At 36.8% G+C, this 25,983-nt stretch overlaps 3 protein-coding genes across 3 annotated transcripts in view; all 3 read right to left on the bottom strand.

The window, feature by feature from the left end:
* Positions 1–18,889, bottom strand: part of LOC145666689 (uncharacterized) — a 267,228-nt gene extending 248,339 nt beyond the window's left edge. Inside the window, exon 1 of the mRNA XM_081734173.1 lies at positions 18,321–18,889. Within this exon, the coding sequence (XP_081590299.1) occupies positions 18,321–18,662 (342 nt within the window). The 5' untranslated portion in view covers positions 18,663–18,889. The remainder of the gene's footprint in view (positions 1–18,320) is intronic.
* Positions 18,890–23,722: 4,833 nt separating this feature from the next.
* Positions 23,723–24,403, bottom strand: LOC145666128 (uncharacterized). Its single transcript, XM_081733213.1, has one exon. It carries the CDS (start codon positions 24,401–24,403, stop codon positions 23,723–23,725), a length of 681 nt encoding a protein of 226 aa, XP_081589339.1.
* On the bottom strand, positions 24,400–25,242 carry LOC145666129 (zinc finger MYM-type protein 1-like). The gene has a single exon (XM_081733214.1). It carries the CDS (start codon positions 25,240–25,242, stop codon positions 24,400–24,402), a length of 843 nt encoding a protein of 280 aa, XP_081589340.1.
* Positions 25,243–25,983: the final 741 nt, after the last annotated feature.

Consider the following 25,983-nt stretch of genomic DNA (forward strand, 5'->3'; position numbering starts at 1 on the left):
GTTTAACTTACATGTGTTTTCGTGATAATCCAAACTTTCAATATACGAGTATCAATCTCCTAGATTTTCGTAAATAACTTTAAAGATGATCTTAAATCTTCCAAATAAGTACAGATAATGATCAATAAAATTTATAATTGACGTTTTGAGAACATGCTGGTCCTAATTGATATATCACGTGACTACCTTTCCATTTAAAATAAAAATCACATATTTCAAAATGGCGGATTTCAAGATGGCGGCGGAGGCTCATGATCTACTCTGCCCATTCTTCTTTTGCCAATATGTAAAACTATTACCGTTTGCATTGTCTATCTTTCACTATTTTTACGATTCAACAGTCTACTTGATGTATTTCAATAACATAGCATAACCCTTCTTCCACCAAATTTGACCGCCTCAGTAGTTATGGGGCATCTTTTCGACATTCATAAATATTCATGAGTGTCGATATTTCTGACATGGTAGCAGTTCCTAATGCACGTTTGAAAAAATGGATACACCCTTTTACGCATACTAATGACACATAATGTATGCAGGTGCGGCCGGAGGTAACATGACACATAATAATTTGGTTTCCGGTGAAAAGGAAATGTTAATTGGACAAGCAGAATACAGAAAAAAACCTTTCGGAAATAAAATATGCAGATCACACACGTAGAACAAGGTAAATCATTAATATGCAGCACATGTAACGCGGCAGCTGCTGCTGGAGAATATTCTGGAAATATGATCGTCGGAATGAGTGAAAGAAAACACTGGAAACTTCCAGGTCTTTTTAAATTTATAATTGTTGGAATAGGGGAAAGAACACACTCGAAACTTCTGGAAAGATTGAAGGGCATATAAATACTGATGCATTTGCATGATGTGTACATTTAGAAAGAAGAGGGCACCAAGAACAAGTGTTAACTTTGCGAAGAAGATATTTTACTACTAGGAGAGATTGGAAGATTGGTAAGTACTAACGTTGTAGTTTTCTTGTATTATACTTGTTTACTTTTATATGGGAAAGGGACATATTGTAATTGTTTGGAATATAAGGGGGACGGAACTGTTTGGTTTTATCGGGAATTGATTGCGGATTTTCCGGCATTGAAAATGATATGACTCGGTGTACTTTTATGGAATTATAACTTGACTAAGGTATAGTATAATGTAATATGTTGGGAATCAATATTAATGATTGCACCGGGACTCGAATGAGTATTCTCCCAGGTGGAGAACCGTACGCTAAATTGTATGCTTGCAGTGTAAACTTATTACTTATATGTAGCTATGAATTGTGTAAGACATAACAGGTATATATAAATTATATTGTACAGAAAATTAGCAGAATGCGCTCCCGGGAATCGAACCAGACTTCTTTCACCTGAAAAGCCGTACGCCATCATTTTGCTTAGCAGGTATTGTTACTTATATGTAGCTATGAATTGTGTAAGATATAACAGGTATATATAAATTATATTGTTCAGAAAGTTAGCAGAATGCGCCCCGGGAATCGAACCAGGGCTATTCTACGTGGAAAACCGCACGGTTGCTTGCATTGTAGACCTTTCTCAGTAATAAATGGTATATTTTACAATCTTATATTGGATAGGTAGTTAACAGAATCTGCACATCGAATCGAACCATGGCTCTCTTACATGCAAAGCCAATATGGTTGATAACGTTAGTGCTATGTTGAATATTGTAATTTGAAAAGTCGTAATACGGTAACTAATTGCATTTTTTTCTTTTCTGTTTTAGGTGCTGAAGCAAATAAGTGATAGAATCGAGAAAAGCAGAGAGCGACGTGAATTTCAATTGGATCATCACTTAAACAGAGATAAACTAATATTCGGTAAGTATTATTATTATTATTATTATTATTATTATTATTATTATTATTATTATTATTATTTTCAAAATTTTGTTTGTTTTCAGGTTTTTTAGTCATTGTATATATATATATATTGATTGCACTTTTTGTCTTGTATTTTACAGAAAAAATGGAGTTTTACTTCGAGGAATTTAACGTTATTGATGAAACCATTTTCCAGGGAAGATTGAGAGGCTTGTATACTGCTGAACGTGTTTTACATACGTGGCAGCAGGTAGTGGACCTGCAAGCAGCAGGGTATATTGGATCGTCTGAAATTGTAAGTGATCTACTATCGCTTTTGTACCTATATTATAAAAATAATCAATATATCATACTGAATAATGTTCGCTCAGCAGCGGACATTATAGAGCTTTTTGACCACGGATTTTTCCGTGAAGATCGACTGTATGATGCGGCATTTATGTCATATTTAAATTATATGGCCACTGAGAAGCGGCAGTTAGAGCGAGTGAGTGACAAAAGTGTATCCGCGTTCTGTTCATTTACGGGAAATTGTGAAAATGTTCAATCAGAACATAATGATGATGATGATGATGATGACTCATTACATATTGATTGGGCACTATTAAATGAAATTAATTTGGGTGAACCATTAGAAATTCAAAATTCCGAAACTGACTATACAGAGATGTTGTGGCAAAAATTGCAAGAAATTGAGGAAGAAAATGCGCGTGTTGATCGTCTGAATAATGCACATTATTCAGAAGATATGCGACCCACAACTTCTCAGCATCCTCCATTGCGAGGATATGGAGAGAATGAAAGAGAGTGTAATATGTTTGAAATTGTGGGGAGAAATGTGAGAGGGTACCCGCGTTTCAATATGAAAGGGGTGGAAATTATTGTAAAACCAACTGTACAACATATAATTACAAATCCCATTGATTATATTACATCCATGATGGATTATGCGCTCTCTACCGTTTTGAGGGATACACGACCCTACGATTTTGTCGGTTTAAGAATAAATTCCGACCGAAATCTCCTGAATAAAGAAGTGTTTGTTCCATGGCGAAAACGTCAAAATTTGAATACCGATGTGGTTCTTAGAACGGTGGAGAACGTATTAAATAGCAATGAATCATTTCTTTTAGGGAATCAATTAGAATTTCGGTTTGACATCGTTGATGGATTACACGGACAGGGTGTACCTAAACGCGCAGCGGTAAAAAAATATGCAGAAATGAGTATTTTTCTCAAGGAGCATGTGGTGGCCACAAAATCTAGTGATTTTCTTTGTCTGCCAAAATCCATAGTATATTGGATTACGAAACATGAAGAGAGTAAGGGTACACTATATGTTATGACCCTGCCTACACGCAAAACATGGGAAAATAAAGCACAAAAATTGTGTAACGATGCAAAAATGTACGTTGAACGGAAACAGGGATTTGATTTGGAAGATGTAGTTGCTTTTCAAAATTATTTAGTGAAAAAGAATTATCAAATTGTAGTATATGAATTACCTGAAGACTCCAGAACACCTGTGGTACGCTACCCAGGAATAAATGCGGAGAAAAAGATATTTATTCTGTATCAGAGAGGGGATACTGTGGGTCATTTCCAGCCCATAAAGAATATTAATTCATTTATGGGTAAGAGGAATTTTTGCTTTTCGTGCTTGGAAGGATTTAGATCAGATAGGAGTGCTCACCAATGTCAGATGAGATGTTCGTACTGTGAACATTTTCATGGTAAAGAAACTAACGCGAAATTGGTACATTGTACACAATGTAATAGAAACTTTCCTGAAGGCATTTGCTTTAATAACCATTTAACACTAAATAAAGTAAAGAAATCCACATGTGATTACGTGAAATTGTGTAACGCATGTGGTGTAATTTACGATGTGAGAAAAAGAAAATCTCCTCATGTATGCGGCGACTACTATTGTAGTCTTTGTAAAGTGCACGTAAATGTTGGCCATCGATGTTTCGTTCAAAAGTGTAAACTAAAACGCACTGAACGGTTTTTGTACATTATATTTGATGTGGAAACCATGCTATTAGCACCAAATGAGAAAGGTGAAAAGGAGCATGCCGTAAATTTATGTTGTTGTTTGAATGTATGTTTCCATTGCATAAATACAGGAGTAGATAATTTGTGTTTCAAGTGCGGAGATAAAATATCCGGGAACCGTATGTTTTCTTTTACAACCATGGAGGCGTTTATTGAACATGTGCTTATGGAAAGGCCAGAGTATCAGATCATTGTGGCACTTGCTCACAATAATTCGCGATATGATGGCCTATTTTGTGTGCGGACACTTATTGAGAAACAAAAAATAACTCCACATGTTCTTATGCACGGTCAAAAGATATTTCAAATTAGTATTAGTAATCGTTTTTATTTTCGGGACACTTTTCTTTATCTTGGTGTAAAATTATCCAAATTGCCGAAAACCTTAGGATTGAATGTTGAATTGAAAAAAGGAGATTTTCCATACCTCTTTAATACAGAGGAACATCAAAATTATGTTGGAGAATGGCCGGCATTGTATTATTATGACCCGGACTCACGTAGTACGGCAGATCGGGCAGAATTTATGCTGTGGCATGAAGAGCGAGTACGGAATGGTGATATTTTTGATTTTCAGAAAGAATTGATGGAGTACTGCCGGAACGATGTGCGTATATTGGCGAAGGCAGTAATTAAATTTACCTCTATGATTGAAGAGAAAACAAATGGTATTCAATGTTTTATTTCCAGCACGACAATCGCTAGTCTAGCAATGTTGACGTACCGGTGTCATCACTTGATTGAAAACACAATTCCAGTTATTCCTCCAAACGGGTTCCAACTTACTCAACAACAGAGTATTAAAGCATTAAAATGGTTGAAGTATATGGAACATGTAACAAAGAGATCTATTGTTACTTCGAATAATGCGTTGGAGGAACGGTTTGGCAGATATAAAGTCGATGGTTTTGACGCTAAAACAAACACTATATATCAGTTCATGGGATGTTACTGGCATTCCTGTAAAAGCTGTTATAAAGATAATAGAAATAGCATTTTATGCAAAGAAAATGGTGCGTACAACACTTTTGAAAAGAGATACGAACAAACAGTGCACTGCCGCAACTATTTGAAAAAATTAGGTTATAATTTAATAGAAATTTGGGAATGTGAATGGGATGCAATGGTAAAACGTGATAAACATATACAGAAGATCCTCGAACAACGGTGCAAACATATTCGTGATCCTCTCATTCCGAAATCTGCCTATCAAGGAGGTAGAACAGATAATTTTAAGTTCTATGTAGACTGTGCAGAGGACGAATACGTAGTTTACGTAGATGTCACTTCGCTTTACCCCACAACAATGTGTAAACGAGGCATGCCTGTGAATGTACCTAAAGTACACAATGGCCCCAATTTCCCCAATGTGCGAAACATTCATGGACTTGTAAAATGCAGTGTTCTTCCACCCTCCGATTTATATTTTCCAATCCTACCTTATGTTACGGGAAGAAGATTAATCTTTGGATTGTGTAAATCGTGCATGGATGAACAAAATGATGATGAATGTACGCACATAGATCTTGAACGTATCATTACCGGTACGTTTTGTACCCCCGAACTGCACAAAGCATTAGACAATGGGTATGAGCTAATTGAAATTCATGAAATATGGGAGTTTGATTTATTAGTCCCGGAGAAAGATGTTTGTGAAGGATTATTTGGGTCATATGTGAAATCCTTTTTACAAATGAAACAAGAAGCTTCAGGCTTTCCTGTAGAATGCAGTACAAAAGAAGAGCAGGAAAAGTACATTCAAGAATATTTCAGGTATCAGGAAATACAGTTAAATTATGAGAACATAGAATATAATCCAGGCCTGCGCAGTACAGCGAAACTGTTTTTGAATTCGCTGTACGGGAAATGGGGACAAAGAACAGACCTTTCACAGTGCACAATGGTTGATACAGCAGAGGATTTTTTAAAAATTTTAACAGATCCTAAATATGAAATTCAAGCTGTAACACCAGTTGGTGAAACTCATTTAATTGTTCAATATAAAGACTGTGAGAGTGAAAATATCCCATTAGCATTTTCAAATGTTGTGCTGGCAGCATTTATAACCTCATGGGCACGACTGTGGCTGTATGATCTACTAACAAGTGTTGGAGAACGGAATGTAGTCTATTGCGATACGGACAGTATCATGCTTATACAAATAAAAGATGAGCAACTCCCATTAAAATTAAGTACGTATTTGGGTGTGTTAACAAATGAAGTTCCCGAAGGTTGGGAAATACGTAAAGTAATAGCATTTGGTGCAAAGAATTACGCCTACGCTTTACGCAATGCTAGTGGGGAAATGAAATATGTCTATAAAATTCGTGGAATAACATTAAATCACAGAACAAGTGATAAAATTAATTTTGATAGTTTTTATGATTTAGTGACGGGGAATCGGGAGGCAACTGTAATCGAAATGCCATCCAAAATTGTTTGGAAACCAGATTTTGCGCATCTTTTCTCGAAGAGAACTAAAGACACATCGAATGGTGACCAGTAAACGCAGACGAATAGACGCTGACATTGTGACTGACGTACCAAAAAGTATTACTGTTCCGTATGGCTATAGATCTCATAAATGATTGGCCACAGACTCGTTTTTTGGGGAATAAAAAGAAGAGTTTCTATCACATTGTGTCATTTGCAACGAAGATGTTACGTTTTGAACATCCGTGCACTATTCTCATAGCTGGCCCTTCCCGTGCTGGTAAAACTCACTTTGTAAATCGATTAATCAAAGAAAGAAATTATATGTTTAATGTTTCCTTTAAAGAAATTGTATGGTGTTATGGCGCAGTTATACCAAACTTGGACGTTGATGCAAAAATACGTTTTCTGGAAGGAATCCCCGATATAAATACTTTTGATATAAGTGAAAATTCATTACTCATATTAGATGATTTAATGTCAGAAACAAATGACGATGTGGCCAAATTATTTACCAAGTACGCTCACCACAAGAAATTAACCGTAATATTTATTGTTCAAAATTTATTTCCAAAAAACCGGCATGCTCGAGATATTAGTTTAAATGCACATTATATAGTGGTATTTAAGAATCCACGTGATAAGTTACAAATTGAATATTTAGCAAGACAAATTATGCCTCGTGAAAGCAAACAACTCGTGAATGTCTTTGAGGAAATTACACAAAAACCACACACGTATTTATTGTTTGATCTTACACAACAAACACATGATGCCCTACGACTGAGAACAAATATATTTCCCGGAGAAATAATGCATGTGTACAGTAGTGTTAAAAACGCGGCCACACCGTTTTATGTTTAGTTGGCATCAAGATGTTGAAGGTAAAACATCATTATAATACGCTCTGCACGCTTGCGAAATGCAAGCCATCCGATCGGAAAGTTATTCTTCAAAACGCACCGGGTGATTTGATTCGTACCATATCACAAGTAGCAAAAAATACTATAAAAGGAAATATCCCCATATCATTAATTCAGAAGCAAAGGCTCCGTAGACATAAGAAGATCTTACGTGCTCTCTCCTCAAAACTTTCTCTTAAAAAGAAAAAGAAATTATTACTACAGAAAGGTGGTGCATTACTTCCATTAATTCTCGGGCCACTCATTGGTGCCTTAGCCTCAACAATTTTTGGAAGATAACATGACGGAATTACGTAAAATGCTATTAGTTCCAGAAAATGCACTTCATAGACTACAATCTAATTTAAAGACGCATGAAGCACATCAATCAAGACTAGATAAAGATATGAGCAAAATCTTACAACGTACAGATTTGAGTAGAGAACAAAAATGGAAATTGTATCAGCAAGTATTACATCAATATTTACATTATAAATCGGGTCCTACACCGGAAAATCCTATTGCCTTACCCATTGTTGACCCAGAAAATGCAAGTAGTCGTACAGATAGTGGTATTTTAACTCTTGTACCCGATATATTACAATCAGTACCAAAAACACTTCGAAGGAAAACGGATTTATTACTTAAACAACTCATTAATTCACAGAAAATCTCGTGGGATCAAACAGGTACAGTAGCTATTGATGGAAATATCATTCCCGGTTCCAATATTATCGATTTAGTAAATGATGTCGTTCGTACACGGAAATATTCAACACAACCAGTAGGATTACAGCCATTTAAAACGTTATTGGATGATATTAATGTTCCTCGGGAGTTTATTAGTTCACGTACACCAGGACCGCCTTCACCTGCTTTTACAACCCCGAAAGTGACTGGCAGTAAAATTCGAAAACGGCATTCTTCTTCGACTGCAGTATCTCCCGCAATTGCAGCTAATGTATTTCGGTATTGGAAAGAATATAAAATGTAAATAAGAAATGACAAAATTATCAAAAATCTATTACAAGTATTCAGATCATGCATCTTTATCCAGTGTTAGTACATAAGAACGTAAAACAAAATTATCCCGAAAGAAAATTAAAAAATGGTTAGCATCACAAGATGCATATACAATGCACGCTCCAATACGAAAAACATTTCCACGGAAACAATATTATGTTAGTGGTCCTAATGAAACATTACAATGCGATTTGGCGGACATGCAAATTATTGCAAAGTATAATGACGGATATCGCTATATTTTATGTGCAATTGACATTTTTTCGCGATACTTGTATTGCATTCCTGTGAAAACAAAGAAAGGGCCTGAAATGGCTAATGCAATAACTTCAATTTTAAATCAAGTGCCCTTACTGGTTCACGTTCAAACTGACTTAGGGTCAGAATTTTATAATCGCCATGTAAAGAAAGTGTTTAAAGATTTTGGGATTAATCATTATAGTGTACATTCGGAAATGAAATGTGCGTTAGTAGAAAGAGTAATTCGTACCATTAAAAGTAAAATATATCGTTATTTTACTGCAGAAAATACGTATCGGTACATTGATGTGTTGGATCAAATTGTACACAATTATAATCATAGTTATCATTCAACTATTAAAATGGCACCCGCAGAAGTAAATGATTCAAATATCAATCAAGTGTGGAATACGCTGTACGGAAAGAGTGTACATAAGAAGAAATTAACTTGTAAATTTCAAGCAGGAGATTATGTTCGTATTACTAAATATAAACATAAACTTGAAAAAGGATATTTCCCAAATTGGTCTCGAGAAATATTTCTCGTTGATAAATGTATAAAATCAAATCCTGTAACTTATAAATTAAAAGACTGGAATGGTGATGAAATTAAAGGAATATTTTATGCTGAAGAATTACAAAAAATATTTCTAAGCTCAAACAAAACCTATTTAATTGAAAAAGTTCTTCAACGTAAGAAGGGGTGGGTTTTCGTAAAATGGTTAGGATACCCAGAAAGTATGAATTCGTGGATTCGAGTATCTAGTATTCAGTCTGCATAATGAATTCGTCATTGAAACATGGTTTTTACGTGACGTTACCTTCCAACGCAAGTAGTACACTTTTTGATAATACAACATCCTCATTTCGAGTAAAACTTGCAAGGGCCATAGATTTAACGGACGGAGAGTGGGTTGTGGGCTTAACACAAATTAATATACCGTGGAGTTTTTATAATGTTGGTCCGGGTGAACAAATTACAATTGATACATTTATTGATGGTGAATATATTCGATATCCTGTTAAAGTAACGGAGGGATATTATGCATCCATTAAAGCCATCTTAAATCTAATTCCCGAGAAAGTACGTATAATAAAATATAATTATTTTAAGAATCAAGTGTATATTCAACATTCCTTCCGGTCGCGTGATCGGTGTATTCTAGACATAACAAAACGTTTACAACATATACTCGGTTTTATGAATGAAAATTCAAATTTTTATAATTCAGTGGTGTATATAAAAGATCAACATAGGGAACAATTTCTGGCTCCTCAGGGAAAATATCCCTGTAACCTTGATTATAATATTCCAACAGAAGTTAACGTATGTGTGGATATTGTAAAACAACAAGAAGAAATTGGACCTTTACTTCGTAAAATTAGTATATTTTACGAGCGGTATGGACGAATCAAAAATATTTTATTTCATAACCCGCAGTACGTGAAAGTTGAAAAGAAATATTTTGATACGATAGAAGTAAACTTAAAAGATGAACTCGGTATAAACTTACCATTTCGTTTTGGAACTTCGAACTTGACACTTCACTTTAAACGAAAATGATTTCTGAAAGCACAGAAGACAGCTTCTACATTACACTGGTTTCAAATGCAAGTACAGACGTTTATCCTAAAAATAGTCCAACCCATTTCATTAATAATTTGAAAAATACTGTACGTTTAACAGATACGGATTGGTGTGTCGGATTAAGTGAAATACATATTCCTTTAACGTGTCATAATGTCACCGAAGATGAAAATATCGTTTGGTACAAATTAGAAGGTCATGAAATTATGAAAAGTAAAATTACTCCTGGATATTATGCAAACATTGAACACATACTGGAAGAATTAAATAAAGTTTCAGAATTTATACGATTTAACGCTTCCAATATTATTCATGTTACTTCTGAACCAAACGTTGAATTTATAACACTTTCACCTACTTTGGCTATACAACTAGGTTTTCATGAAAAAAATGACCTCATTATTCAAAAACAGGGATTTAAACAACCATATATATTGGATATTCTTTTCAAATTTTTGTGTATACTGATCTTATTGAATATCAATTGGTGGGAGATACGCAAGCTCCCTTACTACGTATTGCAACTGTTGGCAATATGACTTATGGAAAAGTTCAAACGTTACGATATCAAGATATTCACTATATACCACTCTCTAAATTTTGCTTTAACTGTGTTGAAATACTACTAAAGGACCACGCAGGACGAAATTTACCATTTCGTTCCGGGACATTGACAGTGACACTTCATTTTAAACGTTCTTCTGGAAAATGAAAAAGCAACATACGTATTATCAGCGGGGACGTGGCCTTCCCTTCTTTTCAGGTCCAGTTTATCAACGGGGTCATGGGATTGGTAGTTTCTTTAAAGGTTTATTTCGTTTTGCATTGCCTTTATTAAAACAAGGTGCCAAAGCTGTAAGCCGGCAAGCGTTACAAACAGGAATACAAGTTGCAGGTGATGTACTAGAAGACCGTCCATTTAAAGAATCCGTTCGTGCTCGTGTAGAAGAAGCTGGAGAAACATTAAAAACTAAAACTGCAAATAAACTTAGTCAGTTGTTAACCGGTAGTGGTAAGAGACGTCCACGAAAACGTAAGGCTCCTGCTATTGTACAATTCGGTCCTCCGGTCAAACGTAATCGAAAATATTCCGGTGATATATTTAGTTAATCATGGCTTTACTCAGTGGAAGTAGTCCTGAATGTTGTACAAGTGAACTTGATTTGTTTCCTATTTCAATGACTCAAACTGCTATTGAGTCGTCTTCCACTGTTGAATATCGTCCGGTTTCTACTTTATCGTCAAAAGAACCAATTGAATTTGTTGTACCTGGTGAAATTGGTGATTTTATTCACACTGCATATTTGTATCTCTATGTAAAATGTAAAATTACAAAAAACGATAATACAAATTTAGTTGCGGTGGATATTGTTGCACCTGTGAATAATTTTCTTCATTCGTTATTTAGTCAAGTTGATGTTTTATTAAACGATAAATTAATTAGTTCATCATCTGGTTCATATCCGTACCGTGCTTATATCGAAACATTATTAAATTATGGTAGTGATGCCGCTCGAACCCATTTAACTGGGGGATTATGGTATAAAGATACTGCAAACCAATTTAATGTATTAGGTAATGCAAATACAGGATTTACAAATCGTGCCCAGTATGTTAGAAATAGTGCATCATTCGATATGTATGGCCGTATCCATGCTGATATTGCCGGTGTGGGATGTATGCTTCCTAACAAAGTAAGCTTACGTGTAAAATTACATCGTACAAAAGATACGTTTTGTTTAATGTCTGCTGAAAATACAGCATATAAAGTCAAACTTGAGGACGTAACACTTCACGTGCGGCGTCTAGATATTGCTGCCGACTTAGCTATGCAAATCAATGCTGGCATGGAACACATTCCGGCCAGCATACCTCTTACTTGTGTTGAAACTCGTACCTATACCATTCCCGCAGAAGTAAGTTCATATAATCTCGATAATTTATTTTTGGGTAAAGTACCAAAAGGTGTTGTTATAGGTTTTGTATCAAACGCTGCATTTAATGGTCAACCACATGTAAATCCTTTTGAATTTCAACATTTTAACGTTAACAAGCTGCAATTACAAGTTCGTTCAAAATCATTTCCACCGACACCCCTCACTCCTAATTTTGAAAATGGATTATATGTTCAAACATATTCCACTCTGTTTTCCGGTACCGGTATATATTATCAAGATCATTCACATACAATTTCCCGTGAAGAATTTCGACATGGATACACTTTGTACCCGTTCATTCTATCTCCAACAGGAACATTAGATGATTCTACGTGGGATGTCATACGTGATTCCCCTGTGAATTTAAAATTATCATTTTCTCAACCTCTACAAAATTCCATTACATGCATTGTGTACGCTCAATTTGACTCTCTCATTCAAATCGATAAAGACGGGAATGTATATACTGATCATACAATGTAAAATTTCGTCATTTGAGTGCCATGAGGGTTATTGTTCACTTCTCCGCGTTCAACGATAATGATGATCATATTATTACTAAGGAACTTGCAATTGTAAATCCTGATATCCCCTTTGTACAAAGCTGGATTTTTAAACCACCATATCCATTACATGAATTACGTATGCCGCTCATACTTTCGAATAAACATCTAGTACAACATGATTATGGTATTGACTGGTACAATGGCGATGTAGATTACTCATTGTTACCTACTATATTGAAACAATATTGTGCTAATACCTGTACCTTGTATACTTATGGTAAAACACGTCAGGACTATCTGCAGCAACTATTGGAACGGACTGTTGTGAATTTAGAAGATTTACAGTGCCCAAAAGCGTCTTCCTTGGGATTTCATGTTTACTCTTGTGCTTATTTAAAACATAGATTTGGACAATTTAAGTGTTGTGTGCGTGAAGCTTTATTATATGCCGAATACTTAAAAGTCTATGGTTATGTTTTATACGTAAATCCAAATAGTGCAACGTATGTTCCATCCAAAATAAAACAAGAGGAGGAAAGTAAGGATGAAATAGACTAATAAACATGTATAGTGATCAATTATTACAAGTGTTACTAAAGGACTGTATTACCGCTGGAAATGTGACTGGAATTTATCCCATTGATCGTTTACCTATACTTGTTCAACACCCTGTAGGACTGATTATTAATATGGACAAGTCTGATTTACCTGGTAGCCATTGGGTAGCGATCTATATCAATAACAATAAACATGGATACTATTTTGATTCTCTGGCACAGGGTGTGCCTAAACTAATTCAACAGTTCCTCAAAGGAATTGTAAACTCTATTTTGTAAATACTGTACAAGTTCAAGATAATCATTCTATCATGTGTGGATATTTTGTATTATATTTTCTGTATTATATGATACGTGGTGTTTCATTTGACAAATGTATTGCAATGTTTAATCATAAAAAATTAAAAAATAATGATAAGCTTGTCAAAAAACATGTAGAAAACATAATGAAAAAGAAAAAAGTAGATGTTTGTAGATTTTTAGAAATAAATAAATACCAATTTTTTAAAACTTTTATATTTTTATTTCTCCATAAAATATATCTTCCTTACAATAGTTTTAAGATTACAATGAAAACATTAAACTTGCTATGCCCTTAGTAAGGGTTGTGGATCGCTCATTTTTCCACCAATAATTCAATTGTTGTGCATTTCGATATGCACATGCCGATTTTGATTCTACTTGCTTATGAAATGAACAAATTTCATTACAAACGGTACCTTGTAATTCTGTTAATGGTGGACAACCTTTTCTTTCCAGATCCACAACGTTTGCTAACGCAAAGATTTTCTTTATCCAAATGGCTTTTTCCCCACCTTTACAAAGGAAAGTTGCATCTGATGCACAAAAATCATACATAATATTCCGAATATGTGATACGAGATAGCCAGTCTTACTAGACCATGACAAGCCATGCAAGTGGTTTGTAAGCCAATCGATTTGTTTTTGGCAACCTATTGGTAAATCGTTAAATTCACATGGTACTTTTACTAAACAATGAAAATTTAAAGTATCATCACACGCAGTAAGACAAAATTCACGTATCACAAATTCATTCGGGGAAATCTTAAATCCCTGTATGTCTACAATATACATTTTATGGCAAACTGAAATTTCACACGAACGTTCCATGACAACTGGAATAAGTTGTCCAATAAATTCAGTATTTTTTAAACATTCACCAGTTTTTAACATAAAGTTTGTGATTGAAATTTCACGATGCCGTTCATGAAAAATTTCAAAGAGTTCTACTAAAGTCTTATCATTCAACAAGTGCTTTTCAAGAAAAGTTCCAGGATTATGCTGCATACCACTTATTCCATTTGAGCGTAAGTATACAGTTATCGTTTCTAACACACAACTTTCACTAATGTTTTGTCCACAATTCTCACTATCACAATACATGATTACTAATAAAAGGAAATCAAACAATACACAATTTACCATATGTCCACGTATTTCCCATAATCCTTTTCTAGTAAAATTTTTAATAGAATGGGTCTATATTCAAAGTCCCACACAAGATCTCGGAAACGTTCAATGAAATTCAATATCATCGCAAAAGGCTGTCCATGCTTTTTTCTGTAAATTTATAATAATTCTTCACGAACTTCAAATTTCGTTACAGCATCTATAGCTTTCCGTTCAAGAGATTCCGTATCCAACACCAAACAATCATGTGTCCATTGACTGCCGTCTCCGAACCCGCAAGCAAAACAAATACATATATCGTCTGGTTTCCAATATATTATACAGTCTTTTATACAATCCAATGATGTACGTTCCACAGTACACTCACATGGCAAATTCAAAAATTCTTCCAACTCCCAATTCTCCACCGGGGAATTACTCACTGTTGGTGAAGGTGTAGGGGGATATTCTTCTATTTCGTTTTCAACATCAAGTAACGGGAAAACTTCTGTTTCCAGTGGCGGAGATTGTGGGCTCACCACCGGGTGGGATGTCCCCGATAAAGACGTCAATACATCCGAGTTGGCCGGGGTAACTTCTGTTTCCAGTGGCGGAAAGTGCGGGTTCACCACCGGTTGGGATAAAACTTCTGTTCCCGGTAATACATCCAAGTTGGCCGGGGTAACTTCTGTTTCCAATGGCGGAAAGTACGGGCTCACCAGCGGTTGGGGTAAAAATTCTGCTTCCGGTAATACATCCACTTTAGACGGAGTAACTTCTGTTTCCAGTGGCGGAAAGTGCGGGTTCACCACCGGTTGGGATAAAACCTCTGTCCCCGGCAAAGATGATGATTCTGCGAGATCACTTTCACCTCTTGTACTAAAATTCAAAGGTTTCGGTAAATCCATGCTTTAAAACCAATCTATAACTCCTTTTCACTAAAAACACTGGCTATTTAATATGCTTCGTCCATCACGTGATATCCCATTCCAACGATCAAAATTTCTAGAATATTCTCCAGCAGCAGCTGCCGCGTTACATGTGCTGCATAGTAATGAATTACCTTGTTCTACGTGTGTGATCTGCATATTTTTTTTCCGAAAGGTTTTTTCTGTATTCTGCTTGTCCAATTAACATTTTCTTTTCACCGGAAACCAATTTATTATGTGTCATGTTACCTCCGGCCGCACCTGCATACATTATGTGTCATTAGTATGCGTAAAAGGGTGTATCCATTTTTTCAAACGTGCATTAGGAACTGCTACCATGTCAGAAATATCGACACTCATGAATATTTATGAATGTCGAAAAGATGCCCCATAACTACTCCCCTCCCCTTCCGTTTCTTATGGCGCTCAGTCGCTATAAATTTGCACATACACATATTTTCACACCCTCTATCAGGTGCACTATGTCTCATCCCTCAACTCGATTCATCCATTTGGACTCTTTACTTGTCAGAGTAAGATTTTGCCTCAAAATCTAAGGTTTTAGGCAATCCTAAATGCTTTCAGTGGTTCTGAATATTCTGGATATTCTATAAGCAGAGGTGTCATTTAGGGAGGGTAGAGAGTGGGAATTGCGTCTCTAAGTTTGAGAAGTCAATTGTATAGTAATATACTAACAAAAAACGAAAAATTCTTATGAGAGGAGAATCTTGCCCTCTTTTCTCCTCTAGCAAAATCTGAAATGACGCTACTGTCTACAAGAATGTGCCGAATATTCAGTGGAACGAAGGTCTACACAATACGGATCGTTAGTGCCATGCACTAATAGAAATGTATGAGATGGAAGTATCAAGTATAACGAGTGAAGTAGCAAAACTAGTGTAATGTCTACAATTCTGTAGAGTATCACCACAACCACCACTACTACTATTACTACTGCCCTCCCCGCTGGTCTAGTGGCAAGCACGTTTGCCTTTGGTTTACGGTTTCCCGGTAGGGTTGCTAATTTTTGAAAATAGAAATACTGGACATCCCCGTGAAGTACATTTCTAACACTGACATCACTTATCAAAAATGTGAACAATCTGAAACGGGTTACTTTACATAAAATTGAGCGATTCGAAATTTAATAACTTTAGTTACTTTTGAAGCATTTATTAGACTAGGCACGTACCCAGGATTTCGCAATGGGGGAGTCCATGATATGAAGTAATGTGGTTATCATAGCTGGGACTCGATCAATCTAAACTATTTTATTGGTAATATATATTGGTTTATTAGGACAATAAAATGTGGAGATGTTAGTAAGTATTTTAATAACAAACTATGAAGAAATCTGGAGCAAAAGAATATTAAAAAATATTGAAAAAGATTTTACAATGTCTACGTTTCTTCCTCTGTTCATTCAAATATAACAATTTTCCTTTCATTGTGACACCAGCTATTATAAAAAGTACGTATCCACTATTATAAAAAAATACTACATATCCAATAATGTCTTGTAAAATATTTTTCAATATCTGCGTTTCTTTCTCTGTTCAAGAACTTTCTTTCCATATAACTTTTTTGTTTTAATTATTCCCTCTACTGTCTGTTCCAAATGACAAATTAAAGGAGCACTAGAAAACTGTTTCTGAAACATGTTTCATACTGCAAAGAAACGATGACGAAAAATTATGATAGCTAAATGTCCACAGTATTACAGAACGGCATTATGATTTCGAAAGCTTGCCATTTCCCTGACAAGTAGCAGAAATTGTGAGAATTCCGTAACTTTTCTAGAAACTTCAAATTCTCTGATTTTTCTTGGATATCCCGCTCATTTGGCATGACTTAACTGAGCAAGTAATTTGGCTAATACGTTCTTCAAGGCTGGAGTGGAGAGGAAACAATGAGAAGGGCACATGCCGACAACGCTATGCCCAAGCTTCCGTATCATTGGCTAGTGCTTATTTAACTTGTCATTTGGAACAGACAGTAAAACAGACGTCAATAACTTTCTCATTCTGTCTAACAAATTTGTTTCACCCTTTCTTAATTTTTTCGTTTCTGGTTTCGAAAGGGGTTCGAACCCCCAGGACCCCCTGACTACGTGCCTGATTAGACTTACTTTTTTCCAGTTTTGGTTGAGTCGGCACATGTAGTTTTTATTGTCTACCATCAATAATATATTGTATTTAAAACAGAAAAGCAATATGGCAAGCACAAAATATACTTGCAAGATAAGTCTTACCAGCTTTGCTGGGGCTGGTAATGTCTTATGATGCCTACATACTTTTACTAGATCTGGATACATTATTTAACTGGAAGATGTAGCTGAGGATGAGGCAGTGCTAGCTAAAAATGTACTTTTGTTGACCTCTAGCAGTGTGTTCAGAAAATTTTCCTGTCTCCATCTCTACAGCAAATTCCGTGTAATGACAGGTCGATATTAAAGCGAACTATAAAGCTCTGCTTTATCCATGTTCATCGACAAACGATTCCTTTTGTCACTCTAAAATGATGTGAATGGAACAGAGAAAAGGTTTAGTAAGAGGTAAAAATTACTGGACATTTAACGTAGCCAGTTTTGAGGTTGAACTGGACGATGGACAAGTTTAAAAAAAAACTGTCTGCTAAAATACAGGACGGTTGGCAACCCTATACCCCGGGGTTCGATTCCGAGTGGGAGAGCGCACAAAATTAATTCCACAATCATTCACTTTCATTAATCATCTGTCTCCTTTATCCTAAAGAGCATAACTGTTGGATGGTAAACTAAAAATTTTCATTTTTAATACTATCATTTCCTATAATAATAATAATTTAAGAAATACTACTGGTGTACAAAGATCTGCTCAAAGACTATGTGGAATCACAACTACATAACATACCATTTGGTTATACGTAGTGTGTATCATCATCTCGTCTGGCCGGTACTTAGTATCAAAGATTTTCTCGTCAATCCGTCCTCCTGCATCGACAAGGACTTCTAACACGCTCCTTTGATCAAATATAGAAGCAACATGAACGGGTGTTAGTTTTCTCATATCTCCTTGATTTGGATTAGCTTTTTTGGATAACAGAAATTTGACGGCGCTAAGATTTCCATGCCATGCAGCGACATGCAGCGCAGTTGTTCCATCTTGAAGAGAAAAAGATGGGTCGCCACCTTTTGGAAACAACTGTTCTATTTTAGATTTTCTTCGCAATATAGCTTCAAAAAATTCTTCCATATTGTTATTTATTGGAACCTAGCAAATTTATAAACTCGTTCCATTTCCATTTCCAATCTCTTAATTCGTAAGCCAATTACAAAGTATAATTCCCAAATCATCGAGATTACATATAAAATTATGCTTATTAAATCAATATAATCACGGAAAGTTTCATATAAGAATGAAATAATAAAGGACAATTTTTGCTTGTAATTCTTCAATTGCATCTCGATTGATTAATAATCTCAGCATGTCACCTAACCACGTTCTCTTCTTCTTTCTTAAGCTTAATCGAGGTTTAAATCTTGAAGTGCAGACCTAGCTCCCAGTTATTTTATCAGTAAGGTTTGATATAAGTAATCGTTTTGCAGTATAGTGATTTTAACATAAAAATTATTAAAATGGTAGATTATGATAAAAGTGACAAATAACTTACGGTCCTTACCACGTCTTCTGTTTTGCTTCAAGTATCAGCTGATAATTGATCTAAGATCAAAATACATTCCGCCGAATCACATAAACGAATTTTCGTGTATTGTACGTACTTCCAAAATTACATTTATTTTGGATATGTTTTATCAATCTCTGTTCTGTATCAAGACACTTGAAGACGTTATATCATGAGAATATAGATTTATTTTCTTTCTTCTGACAATTCTTGAAAATTAATTTAGTTCCTCATTTGATTAATGGATTGTTTCTTAAAGATCTAAATCGTCTACTAATTCCATAGACAGGTTAGCTTAGATAATACGTATTTTAGATCAGGAAGGAGTAAGCTGAGGTAAGCGAGTAGTATATTTTTTGAGTCTCGCGTCCTTCAATTCTGCCTCCTTCATAACATCCATGCCATAAGCAGGATTAGAACCCGGATATTGAGCTTAACAGCTTAATTTGAGATTGGCATTGATCAGATACTTGATTAGGTCAGCTGGTTAGCGGCAAGGTCGTTCAAATGTTTTGACACTGTTCTACATGCTAGTTGGAGAGGAAAGCTCCATATTTAAGTGATTGTGAATATTATTGTTACGATTGCTAGTTTTGTATGTTTATAAAAAAATAAAATAAATGTTGTGTTTTGTGTGTTGTGTTTGTGTAGTACATGAGTGCAAGAATAATTACGCATCACCACTAAAATCAAAATTGTGATGAGTGAGTGATTTGTTTGGAATTTCTCAAAGAGAATATTGGAAAAGTGTAAAACACTAGGGTACCAAATGTGACATCCATGGTGTATATATAACCATAAATAACTCTTTAACCTGTGGAATCCAAAGGATCAATGCTAAATTCACAGAAACTGTCCAGTAGCGTCATTTCAGATTTTGTTTGGGGGGGGGACAAGACCCTTTGATATAAGTAAAATTTCGCGCTTTTCACTGATTTACTATTATTCTATTAAGAAAATCTATATACATCTCACTCAGGGGAGCAATTGCCCCTCCATACCCTCCCTAAATGACGCCCCTGAAACTGTCCATTGACTTCTGTCTTTGGCCAACTGGATCCAGCTTCTACTTTGAAAGCGTTTCTATTATTTATTTTTTTTTTTTTTTCAATTCTGGTTACTTGATCCACGACCCGAGACAATGATCCTAACAATATTGAGTGAACAGTATGCAGTTGCTCGTTACGAAGTTCCACCATTCCTCATTGCCATCTGTCTCAGACCCGAATATTCGCCTCCGGATCTTATTCTCAAATACTTCCAGCAGTGACGGGTCTAGCCTAGAGCCGGGATTGTGAATCTTTTTTTAAAAAAATCCAAAATTTTGTTGCCCCAAAATCTGCAGTTCTGTGCTCGAGCACAGAATAGCACCTAAATACGGGCCTGCATACACCTATTGTTTTTTTGTTGCCTTAGGGCAAGGCGAACTCCCTTGAATCCGAATATTTGTTCTTTCTTTGAGCAGATTCGTGATCTTACAACTGTAAGAGTTCCTCTCGTGCAGAACAAGTGATACTGGGTATCTTTTTACTTTCTTCCCCAATCTCGCAAATATAAGATCTCCAGTGTTACTTGCTTTACAAAACAGAGCTGAGCGAGCGAAGGGGGTTAGAAGCCCCAAGGGCTCGTTTAGATATTTTTCCATTCACTGGTCCTCAAAAAGTAAACTCTTGCTGTTACGACTATTCTTAATATTACTGTTTTCTCACTATTAATATTACTACTTCTTCTATTACTACTACCCAGGGTTTGATAAAACCCAACCCACCGGTTTTTCGTTTTTTTTTTTTTTTTTTAATATTTCAATATATTTGGGGTAAAAGTGTTAAAATGTGATTTATATTTCATGATTGTCATTGTCACAGTTTGCAACAATTTTCTATTCACTGCTGTTTTGAAAAATGGCCGCCAAATATGAATACCAAATTCATGTTTTATAAAATAAATGTTTCAAAATGTCTTATATGAAATAAATATCTTCCAGCACAAAATAATGATTTTATTGTTGAAGTTCACTTCCGATACTTTGTGCGTTCAATTACGAAAATTTCCCGAGTAGTGGCGAAGCGTATCGTAAAAAACTGGGTAAACAGATAGACACACAAACACACACATATTATATATATATATATATATATATATATATATATATATATATATATATATATATTAGGGTGGTCCTTATATACAAGAAATTTTTTGTTGTTAAATTATTGCGAGTCTTGCCCCCTAAATATGTTATCTCTTATGAAAAACGTAAGTAAACAAAATTTTAACTTCTTTACACAATTTTAAACCGTGCCGCATCGACCCTGAAATTGGGAAGTCCTTCTGAGGTTTAGATTGGTATGTGAACACTGGACACTTTTGTAGAATCGTGTTATTTATAACCTAACTAACAGAAAAACACCGATTAAAACACTTGTTCCCTCCATTTATTCGCGCTAAAATGTTAGCATTGGCCCAAAAGCAGAGAATAAAACAAAGCAAATGATAGGTAAGCGAATCCCGAAATTTCGAAAAAATTGACGATAGATGGCAGCCACGTTGCATGTAGTATAGATTGTTCAGGTACCAATCTTGATACGACTGAAACTGTGATTGCATGCCGAGCATAAAAAGGGTGTATACCGTAATGTTGCTTATGAGTATCACTGGTGATACTCACTGTATATTAGCAGGGCCGGTGCGAGGGGGGTCAAGCTTTGCCACCGCCCAGGGCGGCAAAATTTGAAATAGAAAAGAATACAGGGGCGGCAAAACTTGAGAAAGAAAATAATACAGGGGCAGCATGTGAAAGTACCGCCCAGAGCGGCAAAACTTCTAGCGCCGACCCTGATATTAGTGATTCCGAAATGACTATTACCGGTAATACTCATGGCAGCAAAGTGGTTGTTCTTGTTTTAGTATTAGAAGGGTTTTCTAATAATTTTGTCGTAGTGGTAAAAGGTTTAATTGCGTAAAATATACGTTATATTACATATAATTGGGCCACTGAGTTAGTGATCTTTTATACAATATTGAAATGGCCACCAAGGAGCCAACAACAGGACCAAGCCCAAGCATACGGAGTACGCGGACAAATACGGAGGTTTGGCTAATCGGAAAACCAATTAGCTCGATTGGTGGTAGGAAACTTCGTTCCAAAGGCGATGTCCTTCGACGTTTGTTTTTTCTAATTCGAAAAGACGGCCATATACTGAGAGACGCCTACACCTATGTGGTCAACGAGGTGCTGAAATTCTGGGAGGTGGCTCGATTACCCACCATGGCATCATATAACATAATCCCGAAGGTTCAGAAGGAGTATGAGAAGTGGCGAACTCTTCAGAAAAGCAAATCCCGACGATCGGCATCACAGGTAAAATTGGAAACAGATTTTAAAGCGGATTTGAAAAATCTCTTTGATATTGCATATGCAAATGCCTTACAAATGATTAGAATTGAAGAGGATAGAGAGTTTCTGTTGGCCCAGAGAGAGGAAAGAAGGAGAGGATACATGGCGGGAATTGACAAGAAGTTGGCTGACCAGGAAGACCGAAAGAAAGAAAGAGAAGAAAAGTATCAACGATTCAGAGAAAGGAAACAGAAAGAGGAAGAAAGTAGTAAGGGGCTGAACGCCTTAGCTAAACTAGATTACTCCAGTAACAGTACTGAAGACGACGATGAGGAGAAAGGAACAGCGCTTTTTGAACCGAAAAGAAAGCAACGAGGAACGAAATCCATTGTTACACCGGCTTTGGCAGCTTCCTTGGACCGTACGAAAGTGAGTGATCGCGATGCTGTCCATATTCTGTCTGCTGCTGCTTCCAGCCTTGGCCAAGACTTCGACGAACTGGAACTTAATCGAAGCACAATACGCAGGAAGAGGATGCAAAATCGTAAGACAACAGCTGACGTTATGAAAGAATCTTTCTCCCCGGATATCCCCCTCATTGTACACTTTGATGGAAGGATCTTAAAAGCTGTAACTGGCAACGATAAAATTGACCGCATTGCAGTGTTTGTGTCTGGGGGAGAAGTAAACAAGTTACACGGTGCTCCTAGCAGAGGCGACCTTAGTAGTATGCGGGACCCCGGGCGGAGGGGTTCGGTAGGCGAAGCCCTTCCCCCACGAAGCCAGGAAACATAGGTGAAATTTTTGAGGGGGTAAGGGGTTCTTATGGCATGGGAGTCGATATAACTTACGACTTTAATGATTCGGAAACATTTTACATGCATGCAAGATCAACAAACTAGAACATATAGTAAAACTATCACTGACTTACGAAGCAGCTGCTTTGACGGTCACAGACGGAAGTCCACTTTTCTGGCTTTTCGCTGTGCAAAATCGTTGATAAGGTCCTCGTAGTCCATTGTTGAGGCAACTTATTTTTCGATTAACAAAATAGCTAAACCGCACAATCTGCTTTGCGACATTGTTGATCGTAGATAGTTTTTGATAAGTTTCAACTTCGAAAAGCTTCTTTCCGCGCTGGAAACTGTCACAGGAATTGTCAACATAATTCTGTATGCAATAACGATGTTGGGAAATTAATCTCGAATGGGCCAAACGTACTGAAGACACTCTTGGGCGGCACTGATGTTATCAGGAAGCATTTCTCGAAAAATCTTCAATTCTGCCCACAAGTCAATTCCGTCCAAATCTCGTGAATCTTCTGCGCGTAACATGTTGTCCAAATCCATTCAGCACTTTAACAAATAATCGTCGTTCAATGACCGCAAACCCTTCATGTTGTATAGAAATCCAAAGATTGAAGCATACTCTTCCAGTTCGAATCTGGTTTTCCATTGAGGTAAGTGCTTGATCCACTATCCATAAGAAATATCCTGTTCTGGAGGACTCCTCCGGCGAAGAGTCTTCGTCCTTATCCTCATAATCGAATTGTTTTTCCTTGCATCTGGCTCTTCCTTCCTTGAATTTCTGAGCTACGTTCATTTCGGACGCAATTTCCTTTGCTGCGATCATAGCATCGGAGAATCCGGTTTCCCGGTACTTTCTCAAGAAAGTAACAAGGCCTTCGATTTGCTGTATTGCCAAATCGAGCTGCATTTCAGCTGATTGCAAAGTTTTGCTGACAGAATTCACAGCAAATAAAATGTCATACCATATGATTAAGCTCAGAATAAACTCGAAGCTTTCGAGCTCATAATTTGCAAGACATTCGGCTTCACTTTTTACTAGCGGATCATCGGCGGTATCTGCGACAGTCAACAGTACCTCCCTGACTTCTTTCGTCTGATAACGCAGCGCTTTCACACTTTCCAGGCGGCACTCCCACCGCGTTTCTGAAAGTGATTTTGTAGTCATGAAAGGCAAAGTTTCTTCCAAAATTTTCCACCTTTCAGCCGAGGCAGCAAAGCATTTATATATTCTCTGTATGAACCAAAAAACGTCACAGCTTGGGAGTTGCATTTAGCCATTTCTCCTAAAACAAGGTTCAAATTATGGCAGCCACACGGAGTGTACAATGCTCGACTGTTCATGCGAAGAATGTGCGCTTGAACTCCTTGGTGTTTTCCCTTCATGTTCGCACCATTGTCGTACCCCTGGCCACGACAATCGGCGATGTCCGGACCGAGGTTCGCCAGTGCGGCAAGAAGAGCTTCAGACAACCCCTTTCCTGTTGCGTTGTCCACATCCAGAAATTCGATGAAGTGCTCCACCACCTTCACTTCCGGATCTGATACGTCCACAAAACGCAATATTGGGGACATCTGCTCTTTGTGGCCAACATCAGGCGTGCAATCAAACATGACGGCAAAATATTTAGCAAGTTTCACTTTATCAATAATTTTCCCCTTTACTTCTGACGCCATCAGGTCGATAAGCTCGTTTTGGATCCTATGCCCGAGGTAATGGTCGTGAGCCTCCTCGTTCTTAATTTGGCAGAGATGTTCTTGCATGGTTGGATCGAATTTGGCCAGCATCTCAACTAAGCCTAAAAACTGACCATTGTTCGGCGAATAAAGTTTCTCCGTTCTCCCACGAAATGCGCTCTTGTTTTCGGCAAGGTACTGTACAATCGCTAGAATTCTTGTTAACACTGCGCGCCAATGCAGCTTTTCTTTTCTAATTCGTTCTTGCATCATGTTATCTATTGCGCTGCCATTGGAGATTCTCCGAGCTGATTCCAACCACGCTGTCATGCACTTAACGTGATCTACAGAAACTTCGTGGTGTTGAAGTTTATCGCCAAGATGCTTCCAGTCGCAGCAGCCTTCGTTTGCTAACTGGTCTCTAGTAGCTGTCGTGCCAAACAACTTACAAGGAAAGCAAAATACTATGTCTCTGATCTTCGAATAACTTAGCCATCGCCTATCCACTGTTTCTCCGTTCGGCTTCCTCCGTGTAAAAAAATTGTTCGAAAAATGTCTGTTACCTTCGTCCTTGGGTATTCACAGTAACTTAGCCTCATTGGACCCTTCTCCACTAACATGTCACGCACTTCACTGTTAATATGTTTCCAATTACCTGGATCGTATATGTCCTCGAACAGTGTGCTCGTCGTTTGAAGAGTGTCAGAAGTATGCAGAGGAATGGTCGCTCTTTCACAAGAGAGGTCACTTTCTGGGTCTGTTGCAACAACGTTGTCCCCCAGAGAATTGCACCAAGTTTTCATTGTTCCTTGTGGGACAACATGGCGTAGAAACAGCTTTGTTGCCGGCTAGTTTGTTTTCTTCGTCGGACGCAAAACTTGGTATCACAACCTGGTCTGTCGCATCACACCGGTCGCTCACAGTCACAGACAAATCATCATCCGTGTTCTCAAGTTTTTGGTGTTGGTACGCTGATTTTACCGCTACAACAAACTTGTCCAAAGATCCCTTTTGCTTCCGAATGAAATCTTCTTTATATTTCCGTTTCTTGGCTTTCGCAGTCCCACTTTT

The sequence above is a fragment of the Thermobia domestica genome, chromosome 12 (genome assembly GCF_964235325.1).
Source record: "Thermobia domestica chromosome 12, izTheDome1.hap1.1, whole genome shotgun sequence".
NCBI lineage: Eukaryota > Metazoa > Arthropoda > Insecta > Zygentoma > Lepismatidae > Thermobia > Thermobia domestica.

Excerpts from the sequence above, each read along its gene's own strand:
- LOC145666129 (XM_081733214.1), bottom strand. The coding sequence starts at position 25,242 with ATGACAGCGTGGTTGGAATCAGCTCGGAGAATCTCCAATGGCAGCGCA.
- LOC145666128 (XM_081733213.1), bottom strand. The coding sequence starts at position 24,403 with ATGACTACAAAATCACTTTCAGAAACGCGGTGGGAGTGCCGCCTGGAA.